The 21,427-nt window shown below is 31.6% G+C and overlaps 1 protein-coding gene across 18 annotated transcripts in view; it reads right to left on the bottom strand.

The window, feature by feature from the left end:
- The window catches only part of ADGRL3 (adhesion G protein-coupled receptor L3), an 837,546-nt gene that overhangs the window by 11,176 nt on the left and 804,943 nt on the right, over positions 1-21,427 (bottom strand). For all 18 annotated transcript variants that reach the window (XM_064367447.1, XM_012453251.3, XM_064367451.1 and 15 more), the window contains one exon: positions 16,110-16,206. In XM_064367447.1, the coding sequence (XP_064223517.1) occupies positions 16,110-16,206 (97 nt within the window). The remainder of the gene's footprint in view (positions 1-16,109; positions 16,207-21,427) is intronic.

The raw sequence follows: 21,427 nt of genomic DNA, 5'->3' as shown, positions 1-21,427 counted from the left end.
TACTTCTCATCTCATATTTATTATTCTAGACCTTTTTCAAGTAATAAAGTAAAATTACTGTTCTAATACAAATAATTTCTAAAATTACTCTAAATAGCATTTAAATAGAAAATGAAAGGTATAAGTTAAAATAAACTAGCATAAAAATCTTACATATAATTGCCCAAATTCTTTATACCCACTCAAAGATAACAAAAGGGGGTGAGATGTTTATGGCTAAGGCTTACAGCTGCATCTCTCCATATTTCCCTTCATTGCTACACATTATCTCATTTGAACTAACTGCAAAACAAACAATAAGGTGAGGAGACTGCACACCACTCTTCTTCCTTGCTTCATATAGTTTCAAAAGTAAAATGTTTCTTTGTCTTAAATGCATATGTTTTTTTCTATATTGATCTAAAAAAAGATAATTTACAAAAAGAAAAATGCACTTTTGAATAAGGAACAATTGAATTGGGAAGAATCAAATGCAAGCAAGAAGCAGATTACTCAACTTGTTGGTTTCTGTGTTTATCCCTCAGTTTATTAAAAAGCCAAGAATACTAGAACAAAAAAGGATTAATCATACAAAAAAAGAGGAGTTTCATAATGGAATTCTAATGAAACTATCAAAGATTTTATAAATAATCTACATGGTTCTATCTAGCCTGGCATCAATTTCCTTTTCAGTTTTTCTAAGTGTTTTCTCATTTTGAATGTATTTTAAAAGTACTTTGATCAGTGAAACTATTAATCTGAGAAGACAGTTCTAAAGTTCATTTTATTTTTCTGTTATTTCTGCAAAGCTGGAAAATCCAGCAACAATGGCAGAAATACTATATAGCAAAGTGTTATGACACAATGGTGGCTATATGGAACAATATTCAGTCTCAGTAATGTGGCTTTGGTAAGACGCTTCTTCACATCTCAATGCAATACAGAATCAGTTATTGATCTGTATCATAATGAGTGTCATGCAGTCATCACTGGAGATCTATCTGCTGTTTACACTGAAACCATATAAACACTTATAAAACATAACATAAAACTCTTAAGGAAACTGCATGTTCCTCTTTACCCTAGGTTATTAAGGACCTTTTCCTGACAGAAGAATCGCTATTTAAAAATCACTGGCTTCTTTACTATCTAGCACTCACTTTCATGCTTCATGCACCATTTGAAATCAATGTAATTATTGCTTCTGAAACTAACTTTAGTTCTACAAATGGAGTCATAATTCATATGAGGTCTTCAGCAATAGAAATAAAAAAGAAAGAAATGGAATTTGATGATTAATGTTGTGCAAAGTGTATAAAGACACAGACAAGCTCTGTGGGCTTGTTAGTATGAAAGAGTAAGGGATATGTCTGAGTAATAAAACAATTATCCCTCATTTGATTCATCTAATGTAAGAATTCAATAGTTTTCCATGACTACTCAGGGCTTGGAGTGGCCTCAAGAGGACATTCTTCCTATCACTATCCCAAACAAGCACAACTTTTCAGAAGGTACTATCACATAGTTCCTACAGTCCACATTCACAAAGTAGGCATTTCAATTATACATCTGAACAGTAGCACTGACTATGTCAAACCCAGCTTGCCCCCAACACCTAGATCTTTTAACTAAAAATTTGGGCAAAGTTGTCTTCACCTTTATGTGCAAAGTTACTTTTGTCTTTTCTTTGTAGCTGCACTGCTTTTCTCTTATCTTTGCTGAAGTCTATTCTGTTTGCTTTCGGCTGTCTCCCCAATTGACTTAGGTCACTTTTACTTCTAATACTATCTCCCCGGATTCTGTCTATCCTGTCTCTTCCTCTTCTTTCCAACCAGCTTCTGATTTGTAAATTTCCCTTCTAACAGCTGTGAAATTGTTGAAGACTTCCAAGAAGTTCAGTGTTTACAGACCATCTGTCACTGTTTTTCAGCTGAAAAGTTGGGCTTACTGGCTAGTCGGTTTGAAGACATAAATACGATGGTGAATTTTGGGGATTGGGGTGGAGGAGATAGTTACAATATTACATATGTGAAAAGAATGTTCATGTGCTAATTTTTACTGAAATGGAGGCACCAGGAAAAATGAATACACAGGGGGTTTTACTGCTCTATGCCAAGCATCTAGATAGTTCCTATAACTCAAAAAATATTTGTTTAATTAATTTAAAAAAACTTAAAAATCGATGGCACCTTGAAAATATAAAACTAAATCAAAGTTATTTTATCCATTGTGAGTAGTCTTATAATTTTAGTAAAATTTTTTAAGTGTGTCAATTGTCTAGGTCCTAATGTGATTTATTTTCTTCTAATCCTATACCAGGTACTCTACTATCTAAATTTTAAAAGCAGAAATAAACGATCATATATTATTTGGAAATACAAAATGCTACCTGAACACTAACTGCAGAACAACAGAAAACAAAACAAAACAAAAAACAACTCACTACCTGCCATGACTCAAAATAAAAAGCTCAAATTGAGTTTAAAAATAAAGTGGCTATGTGGAAACAATAGTTCCTTAATTATTTAACTCACAAACTCCTACCTATGGTCTAGTCATACTTGTTTATTTGCTGTCAGAAACAAGAATTAGCCCTCTAATAAAGCCATGCAAAATGATTTAAGATTGAATTACAATATATATGTATCAAGCCATGCATGGTGTCTCATGCCTGTAATCCCAGCACTTCGATAGACTGAGGTGGGGGGATTACTTGAGGTCAGGAGTTTGATATCAGCCTGGCCGACATGGTGAAATCCTGCCTCTACTAAAAGCACAGAAAAATTAGTCAGGCGTGGCAGTGTGTGCCTGTAGTACCAGCTACTCAGGAGGCTGACACAGGAGATTTGCCCGAGCCTGGGAGGCAGAGGTTGCAGTTAGCTGAGATCATGCCACTGCACTCTAGCCTGGGTGACAGAGAAAGACCCTGTCTCAATAAATAAATAAATAAATAAGAAAAACAATATATATGAATCATTAACATGGTTGTCAGTAGAATGCCAAGCACAAAATTTTTATTTCTAATAAAAGTAAGACGCAAAGCAAAAACGATTTTCGTATTCCATATTGAAAAACTTGGGGAAGTTTCTTTAACACATATTTGGAAGAAAGTCATATCCTAAAGCCACTGAAAAAAATTCAGTTAAAACCACAGTCGTTTTAAGAAATGTTCTTTTCTTTTTTATTTTATTTATACCTGAAGATCTAGATTGATATAAAACTTGTGAATGAGTGAATTTTGAATGCAATAATGAGTCATACTCTTTTCAAATGTATAGTTTTAACACAAAACCGTGATATTTCTTTCCTTATGAAAATAGAACAGGTGTTTTGACACTGGGAGGCCCTGAATGACTGCAATGCCTGGGCTGGTTCAGTGTAATATATGTAACTGAGGACTGGAAATCTAAGGCTGAATGGTGTGCTTTGAAACTGTAAAGTAAGAAACAGATCTGAAAAAGGATGACAGTTGGATCTGGCTTGAATCTATCATTTAGAAACATAATTCAAATAACGCTTCTTCGTGACAGCAGGCTAACGAAAGTATACTGAAAAGATCTTAAAATAACTTGAATTGCCACTCTACTCTGCCCTCAGACTTCATTAAAAAAAAAAAAATCTATTGTATTTACATACTTGTTTGATCATATTGAATGACCAAAGTTTTAGCATTCAAAACCTTTGTGATCTAATAAACTAACGAAATCCAACCATTCATCAACCATTCATCAATAGTCACATAGCCATATGCCTCAATTTTCAAATTCTTATATTTATAAATATTTAAGATGCCAAATGTTCTGTTTGCTTGATCCTAATAAAATAGTTTTACTCTGCTAGTTCTTTTTTCGTTAATATCCTCCAATCCAGTCCTTCATGTTTCTCTCTCCTTTGTCTTGACATAACATTTCTTATGAAGTCATTTGCAATATATATATATTAATGTATACAAATTAGAGTATTGCATAAAGCAGAGTTACTACTGAGTGATATCTCTCTATTTTTGCTTTCAGACCTTAATTTTGGCCCAAGGTGAAGACTTTATTTTTCTATAGGTAAAAACAGTCTTTCTAATGGTTGTATTTTCTATGGCATTAGAAAACTAACTTCAGTGTATGTAAAGCAAGGGAGCTTTCACAGGGAGATTGTATCTATGAAGTTGGGAAATCCTCAAAATCACAAGTAAAATGATTTCGGTATGTTTGTATGCTAAATTGTGCATATTCACGTGTCTGCACTTTCTTCTGATGAAAGATTCCAACAGCTTTTATTTACTTTAAAATAATTAAGAAGACTGGTATAAAGGAATAAGAGGTTTCTTTCCTTAGCGAGTAAAATATAATATAAACAAGAAAACTGGAAAAAGTAAATTCGAAGTACTCCAAATATATGATACATTTATATCACCTAAGTGACTGTAAGATCGCATTATGGAGAAAGGTTGTAACTCAGAATAAGGTTATAACTGAATAAGATTTTTAACATCATCTAATCTAACACCATTATTTAATACATAAAGAATCACAGGCCAAAATATTTATGATTTACTCAAGGTCACCTATGACCTCTGGTAGTTTTATTTAAACATATTTAAAGCCACGATTTTCAAAAAATTTTTAGGATCCTCTTCCTCAGAAAATGTTTCAACTTTATTAGGAGCCTTGTAGTTCATTAATCTTTCCATATGCTTTTTGATAATATTTAATTATTTTATTTTCATATTCTTGAATTAAATTATATAAAATAAATGAATAAAAAAGAAAGTAAATATGCAAAAGAGGCTTCCAGAATTACAGTAAATAGGCATTGTCTATTTTAAGTATTTTGTTTACTATTTTTTGCTTTTCGGTATAGCAAAACAATATCAACACATATAAACAATCTATAGAAAGTGGAAATAATTAGTTCAACTGTGTAGGGACAGCTATATAAATCAATACCAAGTGACTTATTAAAAAAAACAATGAATAGAATCTACATGATGCCTTTAAAGTTATGTAAGTTTCAAAATCACAGAAACCATAATTTTAGATTATGTTTTAATTCAAACAATGAAATTACAAAGTGCCAAAAAAGAAATATTTTATTGAATGCCAAGATCGCTTTCATTTTTTTTGTAAAGCCATAAATCGAAGAGCTGACATCTTGATTTATCACACTGTGCACTTTTAATAGCCAACAAGTTTGCTATTAAATTTTAATCAACCTGCCTATTAAATTTCATTCAAATCATTTGGAGACACTTCAGCTTCTTTTAATAGCTAATTCATTCACTGGGAATCCATTAATATGGATTTAAATGACACGTTTTCTCTAAAGTACAGATTAAGTTATTATTAGTTCAATATGAAATGAAATAGTCTGAATTCAGAGGTATTGCCTCTGTTTTAACATACAAATCTGAAGCTTCAGAGTTGGGAACCCTAGAAGTTACCTCTTTGATTGCTTTTATTTTGTATTAATTGGCTACATATGTATCTTCTTGTCCAGACACATGTGTTTTTCTACAATAAATGCTTGGAAGTCAAATTGCTGGGTCATATTGTGTGCATATTTTCAATTTATTGAAATAACATATTGCCAAAACTGTCAAATGTGTTTGTACAATTCAAATTCCCATGAGCAGTGCACTTATTCTCTCAAATTCTTGCTAGGATTTAGTATTGTCAGACCGGCATTTTTGCCAATCAGAGTATGAAATAGTATTTCATATCACTGTTATACTCTGCAGTTCTTATTACTAGAGAGGTAGGTAATTTTACATATGTTTATTGTGAGTTGCCTGTTCATATCTTTTGCTCACATTTATATTGGGTGATTGAATTTCATATATTAATTTGTAGACATTCTTTATATAACATGGGCACTAGCATTTTGTTTTTTATACATGTTGTTTACACTTTCTCCCAATGGCTTACGGGTTATGAGTACTGTTTCAATTTGAGACAAGAACTTTATATGCCTTTGCTTATAGATTGTAATCATTATTATTTGGTTTTTAAAAACTCCTTCTGTAATCTAAAATCTGAACTATAACTTTTAAGGTTTTAAGGTGTTTTTTATATTTAATATTTTTCCACATTATTCAACACAACACTTATCATATCGCAGATGAGAAAATTATCATCATTCGATATTCAATGACATTATGCATATAATTAATTAGAAAGCAAAGCTCTTCAAAGATTTTAGGTTTTTCAACTGCTTAAGTCAACAGTGGTAGGATTGAAGTTCAGAATTGTTGGTGAATCTGCTTCACAATGGAGAAAGTGGTTGGTTTGCAGAAGTGAAAGACTCATATTAGTCATTTATTAATCTCTAAAGCTCATCTTTTGTAGTCAAAACCATGTATTTCTGTGTTCTTTTAACTTGGACATTTTGAATTCTTTTGTATAGTACTCAAAGAATACTGAGTCTGAAAATACTGGGTCAATTTTGATTAACCACAGGCAAAATAGCAGTAAACCACAGTTCTTTTTAGTCAATCAAAGGCACTTAGGAAAAAATATCTATCTTTGTCACTCACACAGTAGCAACTCAATTCATTTCCTCTAAATCAGATTATTTGATAGTGCTAATGGTATGTAGTAAATCCTATAGCTATATTTATTTTTTACTCACACACTGCTTGTGAATTTGTGCTGAAATAAAACAAAATACAGAACAAATGAAAGTATTATTAATAAAGATAAAATAATTTACCAAAGTGAAAAAAATATGACATTTAGTATAACTCACTGCTCATTATTCATGTATTTTTAGCATTGTCCATATTATATAATTTTACATGCAGAAGGTCTGTCGTGACTAAAATTTGAGCTTTTAAATTGGAACCTATATTTGAAAACAGTGTGTCTGAACAAAATAGACATGAATTCAAATAAGGTATCCATGAATAAAGAGATTTTTGATAATGTTGCAGAAGGCTTATTTTATACTATGATCATAATCAGCTCTGTTCTATTTAGACCGAGGCCAATTCAGGAAACATATTGTTTCCATTTTTCTAAATCAAGATTGACTATCTTCCTTCAATCTATATATCCTCTCAAATCTTTCTTAATTCTCCAATGATTTTCCAGGGTTGTAAATTACCTTCTATGACTGTGGTAATTAACTTGTCTTACATTCTGAAGTGGCCATATTCCTTATTATGACAAATTATGGAGAAAGCTTATTATGAAAATCATAGAAGAAGCTATCATATAAACAATTAAACTTTTAAATGTCATGCAGTATAAAGCTGAGCTATGTAAAATGCAAGCCTTTGTATGCAATTCAACAGGAGCTAATTTAATCGAATACTACCCAGTTATTGGTCATTACAATTTAAGTACTTCTTTTCCAATGAGGCCTTTTTCTCTTTGCTAAACATATATCCTCCTTTCACGTTTTAATTTTTTGTGTACTTGAATTAACTCCCCTTTACCTCAAAATATCAGACAAAAATTCATACAGCCTATTTCTTAGAAAAATAATTTAAATGAATGATGACTGTTAGAATTAACTTTGAATATTACATATGGTATTTATATCATCACAACCTTTATGTTTATAGTATTAGCAGGAACATTTTTCCAGATGAAAGACACAGTTCATGTTGTTTGTTTTAAAATTTTGAATTATAAAGCATATCATAGTTTTTGTTAAAACCAGAATTAGCAATAAAATAATAAAAAGTTTAATTTATAACATTATTTCTGAAATTTCAATTGCAATATGTATTCCACTTATTCTAGGCATTAAAGTGTTATCCTGACAGAAAAGGATGCAGCTTCAAAATATATCAAATTCAGGAGTACAAAGATCTGGGAACAGTTATATCTTTTCTATTACTACATATTTATAGAGAAAAGCTATTTACCTGTTTTTCTAATATATTCTTTGCCCTCACCAAAAGTTAATCCTTGTACTGAAATATAAAGTTTTGAATTAAAATAAGAAAGATTCTACAAATAAAATACTTTGAAAGCTTCCAGGAAAGAAAAGAAGAATGACAATGAAATTCTTCTGACAATCTAAGCCCTACAACTGGGCAATAACATATAATAATTCAACATATTCTGTATCAAATAATTCTGTAAAAGTATTATATGGTTTGCCAATCTATATCCTCATATATTCAGTTTTTTTTGAGCTTTTTTCCCCCTACATGAGTAGGATAAATCAACTCTAAAATACTGTACTTAGAACAAAATAAAATGGAAGTAAATAAATAATAAATGAAGGAATTTAAGAAATAAAGATGTGAATAACTGCACTGTTAAGAATACCTATTTTCCATATTAGATGATAATAATAAAGGTCACTTTGAAATACTTCCTTCAAATGACTATATCTATATTCTAATCTTCAACTTCATGAAAAATTGACATTATATGAAAAGAATGAATGTTTTTGTCATCCTGTGTAGGGCTTTGTGGTCGGAAAGACCTTGTTTGGAATCTAGATGGTGCCCTAGGTAGTCACGTGATCTTGGAAAAGTTACTTTAACTACCAAGAAACCCAGTGTCTTCATGAATATAAAGAAAATGGATAATGAATAATGAACAGAGTACAATATGCAAATAACTACAAACAGACTAAAGGAGAAACAGCAAATTTATTAACAACTATAAGGGGCATATTGTGTTCCATCAGAGAAAAGAACGCCAGCAACTCTTAAGTTGAAATCTTCATTCTTAGCTCTAAAAAAAGGAATTTTAAAAAATTACATCCTCAGTAACTTACATAAAACAAATAGTAATATTTTAGAGCTAAGTGGAAACATTCGATAGCACTCATGTTTAGAATTTACCAAGGTAGCTCACTGCAGTGTGGTTGATTCATAGGAGACGTAAGAAATACTGCTCATAATATGTAAGGTAATATGATAATAAACCAATAAAAATAAGGAAATTAAATAGATTTTTAAAAACCCTCTCTTTTTAAAAGGATCTTTGAGAGCTTTAGGTTAATAATAATAATAAATACAAACTGTTTATTATTGTTTAGTTAGCTGTGAGAGACTGGATTACTTGGAGGAGGTACATCAGAGACAGAACTAAAAGCAATGCGTAAGAAGGATTCGCTGAGTAAGCGTTACAAATATTTTTCTTTTTCAGATCCTGCCAACAATTAATAGCCAAGAACCTTTGCTCCAGATTGACTGGACATCAATATTTCATATATTTCATTTTGCGACTTGAATAGAGAGTTAACTCTGAAAGTTATTTGGTTTCCTTGAGTTAAAAACCTGGATATAATACAGCCTTGTTTAATTATCTGTTTGACTCACTTTAAAAATCTGTGCCTATTTTGCCTTTTTGTTATTAAATTGATTTTCCTAACACAGGCATCTTTATTTTATTGTTCCTTTTCTGATTGTCTCTATTGATAACATGTACATAGGAAATAAATAAATATATATAAACAGAACACTGTTGTCTCATTTACACAGAACATAAAGAACAAACTTATAGACATACTGGACATAAATATAATGGTAAAATTCTCAAAAGAAAAATTTACCTATGTCATACAATACTTATATTTGCATTCATATCAGCATAATGCTTGTTCAAAATAAAAATAATTTGTTATATAGGTTACTCTGATTTGTTAGCTATGCAAGTACCATAGGTACATTATTAACTGTTTTTGCAAATTTCATAAATAGATGTCAGATTGTATTAGGAGCTGCTTAATATTTACAACCAATGATTTTATAATCCTTCAGAACGGCAAGGCTTTGGGGCAATATGGCATATTTTATGCATATAAGCCAGATTATATTTATTGATGTTAATAAACTATAGTGAATGAATATGAATGTTTTGCTCTAGCAGCTTTAATTTATATAAATCATTAATCGCAGTAAAACACCACTCAAATTTTTTCATTTTCACTTTTCTTTAAAAACATAAAAGCAAAATATGTTTAGAAGCCTGAATAGTAATGGGATGGCAGGTGATTTATTTTGAGGTTTCTTCTGCCTCAGTGCCCAATCTCCTGGGAAAGACAATACAGGCTCTGAGAAAACATTAGTTAAAAACAGGTCTGAGCCACATCCCTGCTTCACTACATAACTGGTTATTTAGCAGCGCTGTCTGAATTGGACTAGTGTTCTCTAAGCTTCTGGAGAGAGAGGACAGGGCTTAAAAGAAAAGTGAAGGCGGTGTTTGCTTATGTCATTATCTAAGGTAGGGAGAAGAAATATATTACCTTTATTTCTTTTTTTTTTTTTTTTTTTTTTTTTGAGACGGAGTTTCGCTCTTGATACCCAGGCTGGAGCGCAATGGCGCGATCTCGGCTCACCGCAATCTCCGCTTCCTGGGTTCAGGCAATTCTCCTGCCTCAGTCTCCTGAGTAGCTGGGATTACAGGCACGCGCCACTGTGCCCAACTAATTTTTTGTATTAGTAGAGACGGGGTTTCACCATGTTGACCAGGATGGTCTCGATCTCTTGACCTCGTGATCCACCCGCCTCGGCCTCCCAAAGTGCTGGGATTACAGGCTTGAGCCACCGCGCCCGGCCACCTTTATTTCTTTGATGCTTAAACATGATTATAAATCAAAAGTGGGAAATACAACTAGGCAGATGCAATGTGCATTTAATTTCTAATTTAGAAATGACAATTCAGTTTTATTATTTTATTGTTTTTGTTAGCCTCCAGGGTAGCAAAATCTATTATTATTTCTTTTACTTGGCATTCAGGTAATGACCTCATTCTTCCCACCTATTTCTGCAAAATAAAAATGAAAACAAAACTTCGGTAGGGAATGATGAATTTTAATACCTGATTACTTGAGAACACTAGCAAGGACAAGTTTTCATTTATTAGAAAGTATAAGTGAACTTCTGAATAAAACAATAATAATATTTATGTTCCAGGCACTGTTGTAAGCAATTTACATATTAATATATTCATTTACTCCTCTCAAGGACCTTCTGAAGTGAGTACTGTTTATTTACCCATTGCATAGACCCTGAGATGTTAAGCAATTTGCCAGAAGTCTCCGGATTAAAACTCAGGTGTCCATTCTTAGAATTATTTTGTAAAACTAAAATGAGTAGGTCAACTATTTGCAAATGTCTATTTGATAGCAACATCTTTCCCCTCTGTAGCAACCATACTCCTAACAGATGGGGTCACCTTTCAGTACGTAGTATTGACACTAGCTATGATCCAAAATTTACCCTTAAAAGTCTATAAAAAATAAATGTATTGTCATGGGCAATCACAGTTTTACTCATTACATTTATTTACTGAGAATGCTTTTGCAGATTAACAAAGTTCTGAACATTGGAAAAAGAATCCATCAGCATTAATAAATAAGTGCTACACATCTACAGATCAGTCTTCCTATATATAACAACTAAATTTGGCTTAAATAAATATATCCTTACTAGTCAGATCTCTATGCATAAAAATCTAAATCAAATTAACTGAGAGGTTGACAAGATGGAGGATAGGAGATTAGAGAAAATAAAAACTCATGATACTAGCCAAGCAATTGTTCCAGAAGAAAAACAAAGGCCTTTTGTTCTAATTCTGGGAAAATTCGAATTTTCATAGCTGGAGTGGGAATGGGGCACTCTTATGTGATTCAAAGATCCTTACTGCTAAGAGCTTCTTAGCAAAACTTGATTTTTAAATGGAAAACTTGATTTTCAAATCGAAGTTTCTGACCTCAATCCTACTAATTAAATAAAAAGAAAATGGGAAATATAATATTTACAATGAGATAAAGCCAATAAGTATAATATTTATGATGAGATAAAACCTAATAAATATAATATTTATGATGAGATAAAGTCTAATTTCAGAAAATATCCTAATTTCTACATAAAGCCACAAAAAGAGTAGAAATATTTAACCATTCATGCCACTGTCAGAGGAAATTTCTCAGTAAACATTTCATTTTTGGATCAAATTAAAGTTTTAGAGGTATTGTTAATCTAAATAGTTCAACGCTGGGCACAGTGGCTCTTGTTTGTAATCTCTGAACTTTGAGAGACTGAGGTAGAAGAATCTCTTGAAGCCAGGAGTTCAAGACCAGCCTGGGCAACAGAGTGAAACCTCACATCTACAAAAAGTTTTTAAAAAATGGTGTGGGAGCCTGTAGTCCTAGCTATTCAGGAGGGTGAAGAACGAGGATTACTTGAACTCAGGAGTTCAAGGCGGTAGTGAGCTATGATCATGCCATTGCACTCCAAACTGGGTGACAGTGGGAGACCCTGTCTCAAAAAAATAACAATAGCTGAACATGGTAGCTCACACCTGTAATCTCAGCCCTTTGGGAGGCCAAGGCAGGCAGATCACGGGGTAAGGAGTTCAATATCAGCCTGGACAACATGGTGAAACCCCACATCTACTAAAAATATAAAAATGAGCCAGGTGTGGTGGTGTGCATCTGTAATTCCAGCTATTCAGGAGGATGAGGCAAGAGAATTGCTTGAACCCATAAGGTGGAAGTTGCAGTGAGCTGAGATGATGCCACTGCACTCCAGCCTGGGTGATAGTTCAAGACTCCATCTCACACACACACACACACACACACACACACACATATATATGTGTGTGTGTGTGTGTGATTTGTAGAGTAGTGGAAAAAATTACTCTAGCTACAAGTCATTTCACTGCTATCAGAACGTTGCAGCTACTAGAGATTTGAATTAGATTTCCAACAGTGCTGGGAGGAGATTCGGAATTGAGTGCTGACTAAACCTTCAAGATATGAGCAGAATAGTAAACATTTAAATGAACCAATGAATAAACCATCCTGAGGTCCTATGAGTTTGTGAAAACTTGAGTTTGGCTTAGAGTTAATCTTTGATGAAACTCTCTATAATCAACCATCACCTTACAGCTCTTCTAAAGCTCCTTTTACTTGTGTATATAGTGGCATTGCTGAAGTTAACTTGATAGTAGTGCTGGGGTATTGGCCTCAAGGATTTCTGAATTTGTCTAAGTGTGTAATGTTGTGCCAAACAAGTCAGCTTGAGAAAAATATTTGAAAATGTATAGAAAACATTTCAAGAAACATCTTCATATTTACAGATATTTAAAGCACAGTTTTAATAATGGAAGATTGTAAAGAGATGAAGTGACAAAACAACAAACTTCTAAAGAGAATATAAAGGAATTAATATACTTATTGAAAATTATTGTATCAATAAATCTTCCAAGGTTTCACATGATTCCAAGGAGTAAAATCCCAATAGTAATCAAATTTATCACCTTGGAAAATCTAGAAAGGTAATCTCACACTTATGATGCAACAAGCTGATTCAAAAGCAGAATATTTGAGATGGTTTAAAAAAAAATACTATTAAGAAGTAGTTCTACACTGCATGGTGTATTTTTTTTTTTGAATGGATCCTAAAGACAATAATGATTTATTCTTGTTTGTAAGAACAATGATAAGACGTAAAAAATTTTTAAATAATACTCTTTTGATGAATTGACCAGTGGAATGAACAGGAAAGAAAACCTAAATTAAAAACAGGACTGATTTTTGAACAACAGCTTGTAGTTTTCAAGGGTCAGAACTATCTTAAAGACAAAAATAAGAGATTTAATACATCTAACTTAGAAAGAAAGGAAAATGGAGTCTGAATAAAAAAAAACACTATCTGTAAAAAACTAAATGAATGGGAAGTTAGAATATATGAAGATAAAAAGATGTAGTATCTAAGATTTTTATTTTAGTAATAGAGAATATAATCTTTTGAATAAACAGAAGTGAATAATTATGTTGCTGAGATGACTTAAGTGTTTATCTGAAAAGATGAATCTTGGATGTCACCTACCTAAATATGATACACATGCCTGAATGCAGGGAAGATAGGACCCTGGGAAATGACAAGATTAAAGAAGGAGGTTAAAGACTATCTTCAGAGATATAATATGAAGAAATAATATTTCAAGTGGTCTACTCATCTAAGATAAAAAAATAAGATGAGAATAAAATTAGGAGTTTCTGACTTGAGGGGGACTAAGAAATTAATATAGGAAATGAGAAGATCACAATGACTTCTAGTACCAATAAAGTCACTAAGTGAAAGGAAGAATATATATCTTGATGAAATGATCACTAACTGGGCACCTTTTAAATTATAAGTTCAATTTAATTCTCTACCCAAAGTCATCAGTAAAGTAACTTATTTGATGTCACAAGAAAATGTATACCCTTCCTTTAACAGCTGTAAGAAATGTATTTTAAAACTAGAGATTTTGATAAACATTTAAATATATGATGTCAATATAAAATAATATTTTCCTTTAATATATTTCAAATTGATCTAGTTATTCACATCACTATATTCCAAGTTAATTATGTTCTTGAGAAGAAATTAAAAAGAAAGAAACTAAATAGCAGTGTTATATAGCGATTAATCTTAAATCCATATTATCCATTTATAGCAGTTTTTACAGAACTTACATACCTTACTACCTTTACATAAATTTAGATAACAGTGTTAAAGAAAATAATAATTTTATATTTTTATTTATCCTTACAATAGATAATTCATCATTAAAATCATATTACCTCAGTCTTTGTGTAATCAACAATTATTCTATGGCTGCCGAGATCATTAAATGCAAGATACTTCTGTCAATAAATCCTATTGGTAAGGACAGTTCCCTTTCTTGGAACACACAGTAAATTTTCATATGTGGAAATATTTAAAGAATACAGAAAATTAGTCATATGTAAGCAAATTAATCCTAGGTTTTGGAAGCGTTTGTAATTTGTTCTTTATGATTTAAAAGTAATGTCAAAAAGTTAGAATACTCATGCTAAAAGAAATTTTCCCAAACTAAACATTAAAACTAAATTGAAAAAGATAAGAATACTTGAGAGATGTTGTCTAGATGAATGTATTCTAACCAATAAAAACAAATAATGAAACAAAATACTAGGAGTAGCTGTTTTATTTTAATATATTTTCTTCATATTTGGAGGAATATTCTCACTTACTATGCTTACTAATCCAGCAAAAGTGATGTACATAATTTAAAATCATCACTAGTTTTAAAACATGGATCCCAGCATCAGATTGAATTTTGACACTTCCTGTCCTAAGTTCTTTACACAAATAAGATGTAACTTACTTGAGTACAAATAATTGAGAGTACTAGCATCTGAATCTTTCTGAATCATAAGCCATAATTATTATACTGTTTGCTTCTAAGTAGCATTAAATATAACAAAAACCTAACAGAAATAAGCTTAAAACAAAATAATAATTCTAGTTTGGGGATAATAAATAATCATATTGATCATAAAAATAAATTCATACAAATGCCTCCTTCCCAGATAAAACCATACTCTAAATATTTCCCATTGCTGACTGTAGTAGCCTCTTGGTCTCCACAATGTTGCAACTAGTCATTTTTACTACAGTGAAATAAATTCTATTCATATCCCCACACATACACACAAAGAACGAGAGAGAGAGAGAGAGAGAGAGAGAGAGAGAGAGAGAGAGAGTAAAGATCAAGGAAAATAACTCGACCGCAAACAAAACAATAGATTAAGTGAACTTCGTTTCTTCATTTCAAAAATCTAAATGCCACCCAGGGAACACTGAACCACAAACACATACATATACAAAAATAATAATATACCCCAAAGTATTTTTTCTCCTAAATCTTTAAGTATCCAATATTATCCAGGTAAGTCTTTTAGATACTAAGATGTGATTTTTTTCCAAGTACACAGGTTGCCTTAAGTATGTATTAGACAGTATACTTTCACTTCCACAAAGACTATGAAATTGCTTTACACCTAAGACAATGTGGAACTCTATGAAGCTTAGCAGACTATATAGCCACATAATTGCCCATTTTCATGCTTCCAATGAGGCCTGACAGTTCTCCAGTTTATAGCAGCAGCAGATGACTAGGAAAAAAAAGTTTCTTATTTTCGAACTTCCTTTTGGAAAAGACTTCCTGAAAATTCAGGATTTTTTTTTAAAGCGGCTTATGAATAATAGAACACACTGCTACACTCAACCAAGTTGTATGTTTTTACAATATCTCTATCACGTGGAACAAGTTCAGAAGTTGCAAATCAACCAATGCATTTAATTCTTAGAGTAATCAGAAAAGTAATAAATATGAAAAATTATTTCTAATTACCTCTGTTGAGTGATGCTGAACTGTTTATATCTCCAGTAATAAAGGAAGACTCTGACTGCTTTCGAACCGTGTCATTCCACATTCTACGGATTCGGCTCTGGGTGAGGGAAAAGGCAGAAAGAAAATGAACTCATGAGGCAGTGAATTTTCACACAAATCATTCTTTTCTTTTCTGTCATAGTTATATGAGACCTTTGTTTCTAGCATTTGGCAAATAAACAACTACATGTTTGCAGTGCAGTAGCATGAGAACATCAGAAATAACATTCATGATAATGCATGGTTCTCATTAACTGTATCTCTAAATGCCTATCTACCAAAGATAATTACAACTATAAAAAAAGAAATAAGTGTAAAGTACTATACCAATTTAAATATGTTGAAGATATACAGAAGTATATATCTTCAGACAGTTAGAATTGGAAAATTTTAATTTCCAAGGGAAAACAAATTATTTTTACTGTAACTTTTATTGGAATGAGAATGTTTAAATATGTATTAAATTGCCAGTTCTAACAAACAATTTAGTTTAAGAAATCAGAATCTTGCAAAAGAGTTTGTTAAGAAAAGAAAATAGAACATTATTAAAATGCTACCAAACTTACATTTTCCATAACTTTTATAAGAAGATCAATGTAATTTTAGAGATTACATAACTATCCTGACTTTTCTTTCTTTGAAGAAGATAAAGTTAGTTGATTCATTGCTTCAGTAGGAAGTTTTATAGATAACTAAAAATTCTTACATTATTATTGATATTCCTACATTCAAATTTCTGTCAGATAATTCAAGAAAATAAATATTACAAACTTTTTTCCATTTGGGGGGAATTTTTCCTGTTTTATTCTGTTATCCCATTTTATTGAGTTATGGATCAAAAAAGGATTAACCATCTTGTGAGGAAGAAACAAAATATTTTCAGAAGTTTTTCCAAGGGTGAAATAGTTATAAGAAATATTACTACTACTTATGAAGCCATGCTTACAATGGGTTATGTTCCAAATACATTTGAACTCCTTGAATTATGGGAGTAGCCAAGCTTAGAATATTGGACAATTGATTTTGTAAATCTTGGAACATGTTTATTCTTCAGAAATATTTTTGCATATGACATTTTCTCTAGGTTGACAAATGCATGCATGCACATACACACAGACACACACACACACACATACAACTAATTTAAAAAAGGACAATGTTGGGAGCAAGTCTCTCACATTTGTTTTATTAGTTGGTTAATTAACAAATTAATTAAAAATATTAATTACTCTCTACTGCCTGACAAGTACTAACCTATAAGATACAAAGGTGAAATACAAGCACAAAATGTCTTGACCTTCATGGAGCTGCTAAACTAGTAACAGATTAATCAGATTATTACAAAAATAAATGCAAAAATACAATATGCCCACAAATCTTCATGCAGTCATTAAATATTATAGCCAAAATATAGACAACCAAAATGACTATTGATGGTACAATGGATGAATAAACTATAGAATAATATAAAGCAAAGAAAATTAAAAAACTTATAGCCTCCTGCAGTAACGTAGATGTCTGGGGAACAAAGGAAAACATAAAAGAGTATGTACTGAATTATTTCAGGTGAATAAGTATCAAAATATGCAAACTAAAATGTGCTACTAAAAGCTAAGACAATGGTCATGTTTGGAGGTTAATGATTGAAAGGGGTTCAAAGGGTATCCAAGGTATTCTCAGTATACTAATACATGACCTGGGAAGTGGTAAGAATTCATTGTGCCATACACTTATGTTTTGTGCACTTTTGTGACTTCATTATACTAGAGAACTTTTAAAGATTTTACAAATTATGCCATATATTTTTACCATATATTAAGAGGTATGTCCTTGTCTAGGGTGTCTGAGAACAATGTAGCTGAAGAAGTAATATTTTAACTGGGAGTTGATGAAGTTATTATTGTTAGGTGATATTTAAATGAGCTGTCCCCATTATCTCACCTCCTATTACTCTCCCCTACCTGCTCTAGTGACACCTGTCCCCTTGCTGTTTTCTAATATGCCAGGCGTGTTTGTGCCTCAGGGCTTGGCAACGTTGGTTGTCTTCTGTGCCTGGGGTGCTCTTCACCCAGATACAGATATGCATAATTCCTTTATCCTTTTAACTCTAAAATATGTTTTCTGAAGGTATAACTTGACCACCCTACTTAGAATTGTAGATTACTCACACAATCCAATCACATCTCAGTCCTGTTCCCCTACTATTTCCCCGTAACAGTCACTAACATCTCCTATAATACCATGTATTATATAATTATTTCTTACATTTATATTTAATGGCTATCCATTTTATGTCTAATATTTAATGTCTAATGTCTGCATTAGGCTTGAGCCTCTATGAAAATATAATTTTTGTCTTCTTTACTCATTGAGGTGTCATACTTGGCACATACTACATAGTGTATGTATATTATGTGTGTGTGTATGTATCTATATCAATTAATTATTTGTGTTCTCTTTTACCCACTATATACTTCTCATGTATTCACTCATCAAAACTTCTCAAGAATCAAATAAGGTAGGCAATCCTACACATTAGAAAACTGAAGCACAGTGGTTAAGGAACATGCCCCATGGCATAGACCTAATAAGTGTCATAACCAGTAGTGGAATGTGGTTGTCTGGCTCCTGAGTGCAGGCAGTTTGGAAAAGAGGAAAAGATATACATATAAGATAAATATAGGTATATATATATAGGCATATATATAATAAATAAAGGTATGTATATATAAAGATATATACATATATATTACATAATATAATATAGGCCACACTTAGATGTTTATGGAATGAACCAGGATGTGTTTTTGAATATGGGAGTGAAAAATAAAAAAGTCAGAGAAGACTATATACAATAAAGTATCATTTATAAAGAAAGATTCAAAAAAGGAATGCCGAACATTTTTTGAAGGGAAAGAAACTATTAGAATAAGTTGTGGGAATCACAGAACATAATCTAGGAGCCTCTCTGGAGGAAGGCATAGGGATTGATTAGGGAGAGGTTAAATAAAGAGAAAAACATGTTGAAAATGTTCTATTTCCTAAGTTGGATGTTGGGTTCCCAGGTGTTCATCTTATTAAAATATTCCAATATTTCACGTGCATATGTCACATAATTTTTTATTTTTCAAATATTCTGTAATAAAAAGCAAAATACCTAAAAATAAATAAAATGCATGAAAGATAAATGACAAAACAATTAAAAGAAAGTCAAAAGATATTCTTTCAGTCCATAGTTTCAAAAAATTTTACACCCATTTCTGTGAATATATGTTTGTGTGAATGATGTGTATTATAAAACTTTTATGAGTGATTAGGACTAGGAAGTAAGTTTGGAGGAACAAGAGGTGAAGAGGATTTTTACTTTTTAGTCTTGGCAATCATCCCCTCCATTATCCACAATGCAGCAACATAAACTTTATTACATGTGGATTATATCCTCTCACTTTCATTCCTAAATTATCTTACGGGCTTTCCAAAGTAATCAAAATATAATTAATTTTCATATTGTTACCAATACTTAGGGATCTGTCTCTTCCCTTTTTCTTTGACTTTCTGTCTCACTCTCCCTCTAACTTACTTTGGCAAACATTTTTTTAAGTTCTTCACACCATAAAGGCTTTGCATTAGCAGCATTTTCACTTAGAAAACAGTTCCCCTGAATTTCCTTTTCTCCTTTCATTTAGAATCTCGTAACTCAGACCTGGGCATAAGTTTCACTTCCAAAGGTAGTCTTTCTGTAGCACTTAATCTAAGTAGCCACCTGGCTAACTGACATCACCATATTTTTGTTCTCTGCCAGCTTTCCCAATTTGATATTTTTGTTGGGTTGTTTGTTATTAATAAATTTTCTGTCTCCCAATACTAGAATAAATATTCCAGATCATAGAGGAAGTTATATGTCTTTTAATCATTTTATATCCAGAGCTTAGAAGATTGCTGACATTATACAGGAGGCACTCAATATTTCTAAGTAAAAGTGTAGAGTACATAGTGATAGTTATTTTAGAAGTCCTCCTATGTGAAAGATGAATACATACTCCTCCCCAAATTTTGTCTTAATATCAGTGAATATTTTAGCATTTGCTTACGGGTGGCCATAATTAATGAGAAATGTATTCATTAGTTTTACTTAAACAATATAGATTTAAATAACTTACAACCTTATGTAGGATTGGATGGTCACAGTTAATCAGAATTAGTATTATATTAAGTATAAGAAAAAAATGTAAATTATTTTCCAAGAGTAGAATTGTGATATTACAAATTACGAGAGTGAAGGCAAAAATATGGTACAGCTTAAAAATATATATAATATTCTATAATAACAGTAATAAGCGGTAGTAACCACCATTTATTGAGCACCTACAATTTATTCTAAGTGTTTTGTGTATATGAGTTTACTCTTCTTAGCAACTTAAGATGTCAGTATTTATTATCAGTATTTTACAGATGAAAAAACTGAGTGTCAATGAAATTAATAACTTTTTACTGTGTCATAGCTGGTACATGGCAAAACCAGGATTCAAAACAATGTATACCCAACCACAGAGTTTATTATTATTGCATTGAGCTGCACTGCCTTAACTTGTAGTTTAGAAGTATTGCTAAACATTGCACAGCTCTGCTGTAATGTAGTAAACAAGATTCCTAAATATTATTTTAATATTAATGATATATGTCAATAAAATGATATATGTCAATAAATTTAAAGAATGGTGGCTGATGATCTCAGTAATGTGAAAAGCATACAGGAGCTAATCAGGCTGGATGATATAGAGAATCTCAGCAGTATCAGTTGAAAAGTTGTGGAAAAAGTTATTACAAAAAGCAGGAAAGAGCAAGGGATTATGAGTCTGAAAATGAAGGCATTGATTATAAAAGGGGTTCATGCTATAAGCATCATCCTGGTCTTCCCCCACTCTTATGTAAGAATTCAGATCTCTGACTGGCAAATTTAATAGTCCTAAACTCAGAAACTTCTACCCATCTGAGCTGGGACAATTGTTCCTCTGATTTGCAACTTTACAACCTCAGTGTGGTATGTAAATAATATATGAAATTCAGATTACTAATAATTGTGCAATTATATTTAAGGTTCATGATTTGTTGTTGGTAAAATTATTTAAGATAGTCTGATATTTTTGACAGTTATATGTTAATTTTTAAAATTTTAATGGGAAATATTAGATTGATATTAAAAATTTGGTTTTATTTGTAAGATAAAAAAATTGGTGAGGAAACTGTTTATGAAAACACTGGTCACTCAATGATTTATA

The sequence above is a fragment of the Aotus nancymaae genome, unplaced genomic scaffold, assembly GCF_030222135.1.
Source record: "Aotus nancymaae isolate 86718 unplaced genomic scaffold, 86718_ANA_hifiasm-v0.15.2.pri h1tg000006l, whole genome shotgun sequence".
Lineage (NCBI taxonomy): Eukaryota > Metazoa > Chordata > Mammalia > Primates > Aotidae > Aotus > Aotus nancymaae.
The sequence above is the reverse complement of the archived record's forward strand: the minus strand, read 5'-3'. Positions and strand labels throughout refer to the sequence as shown.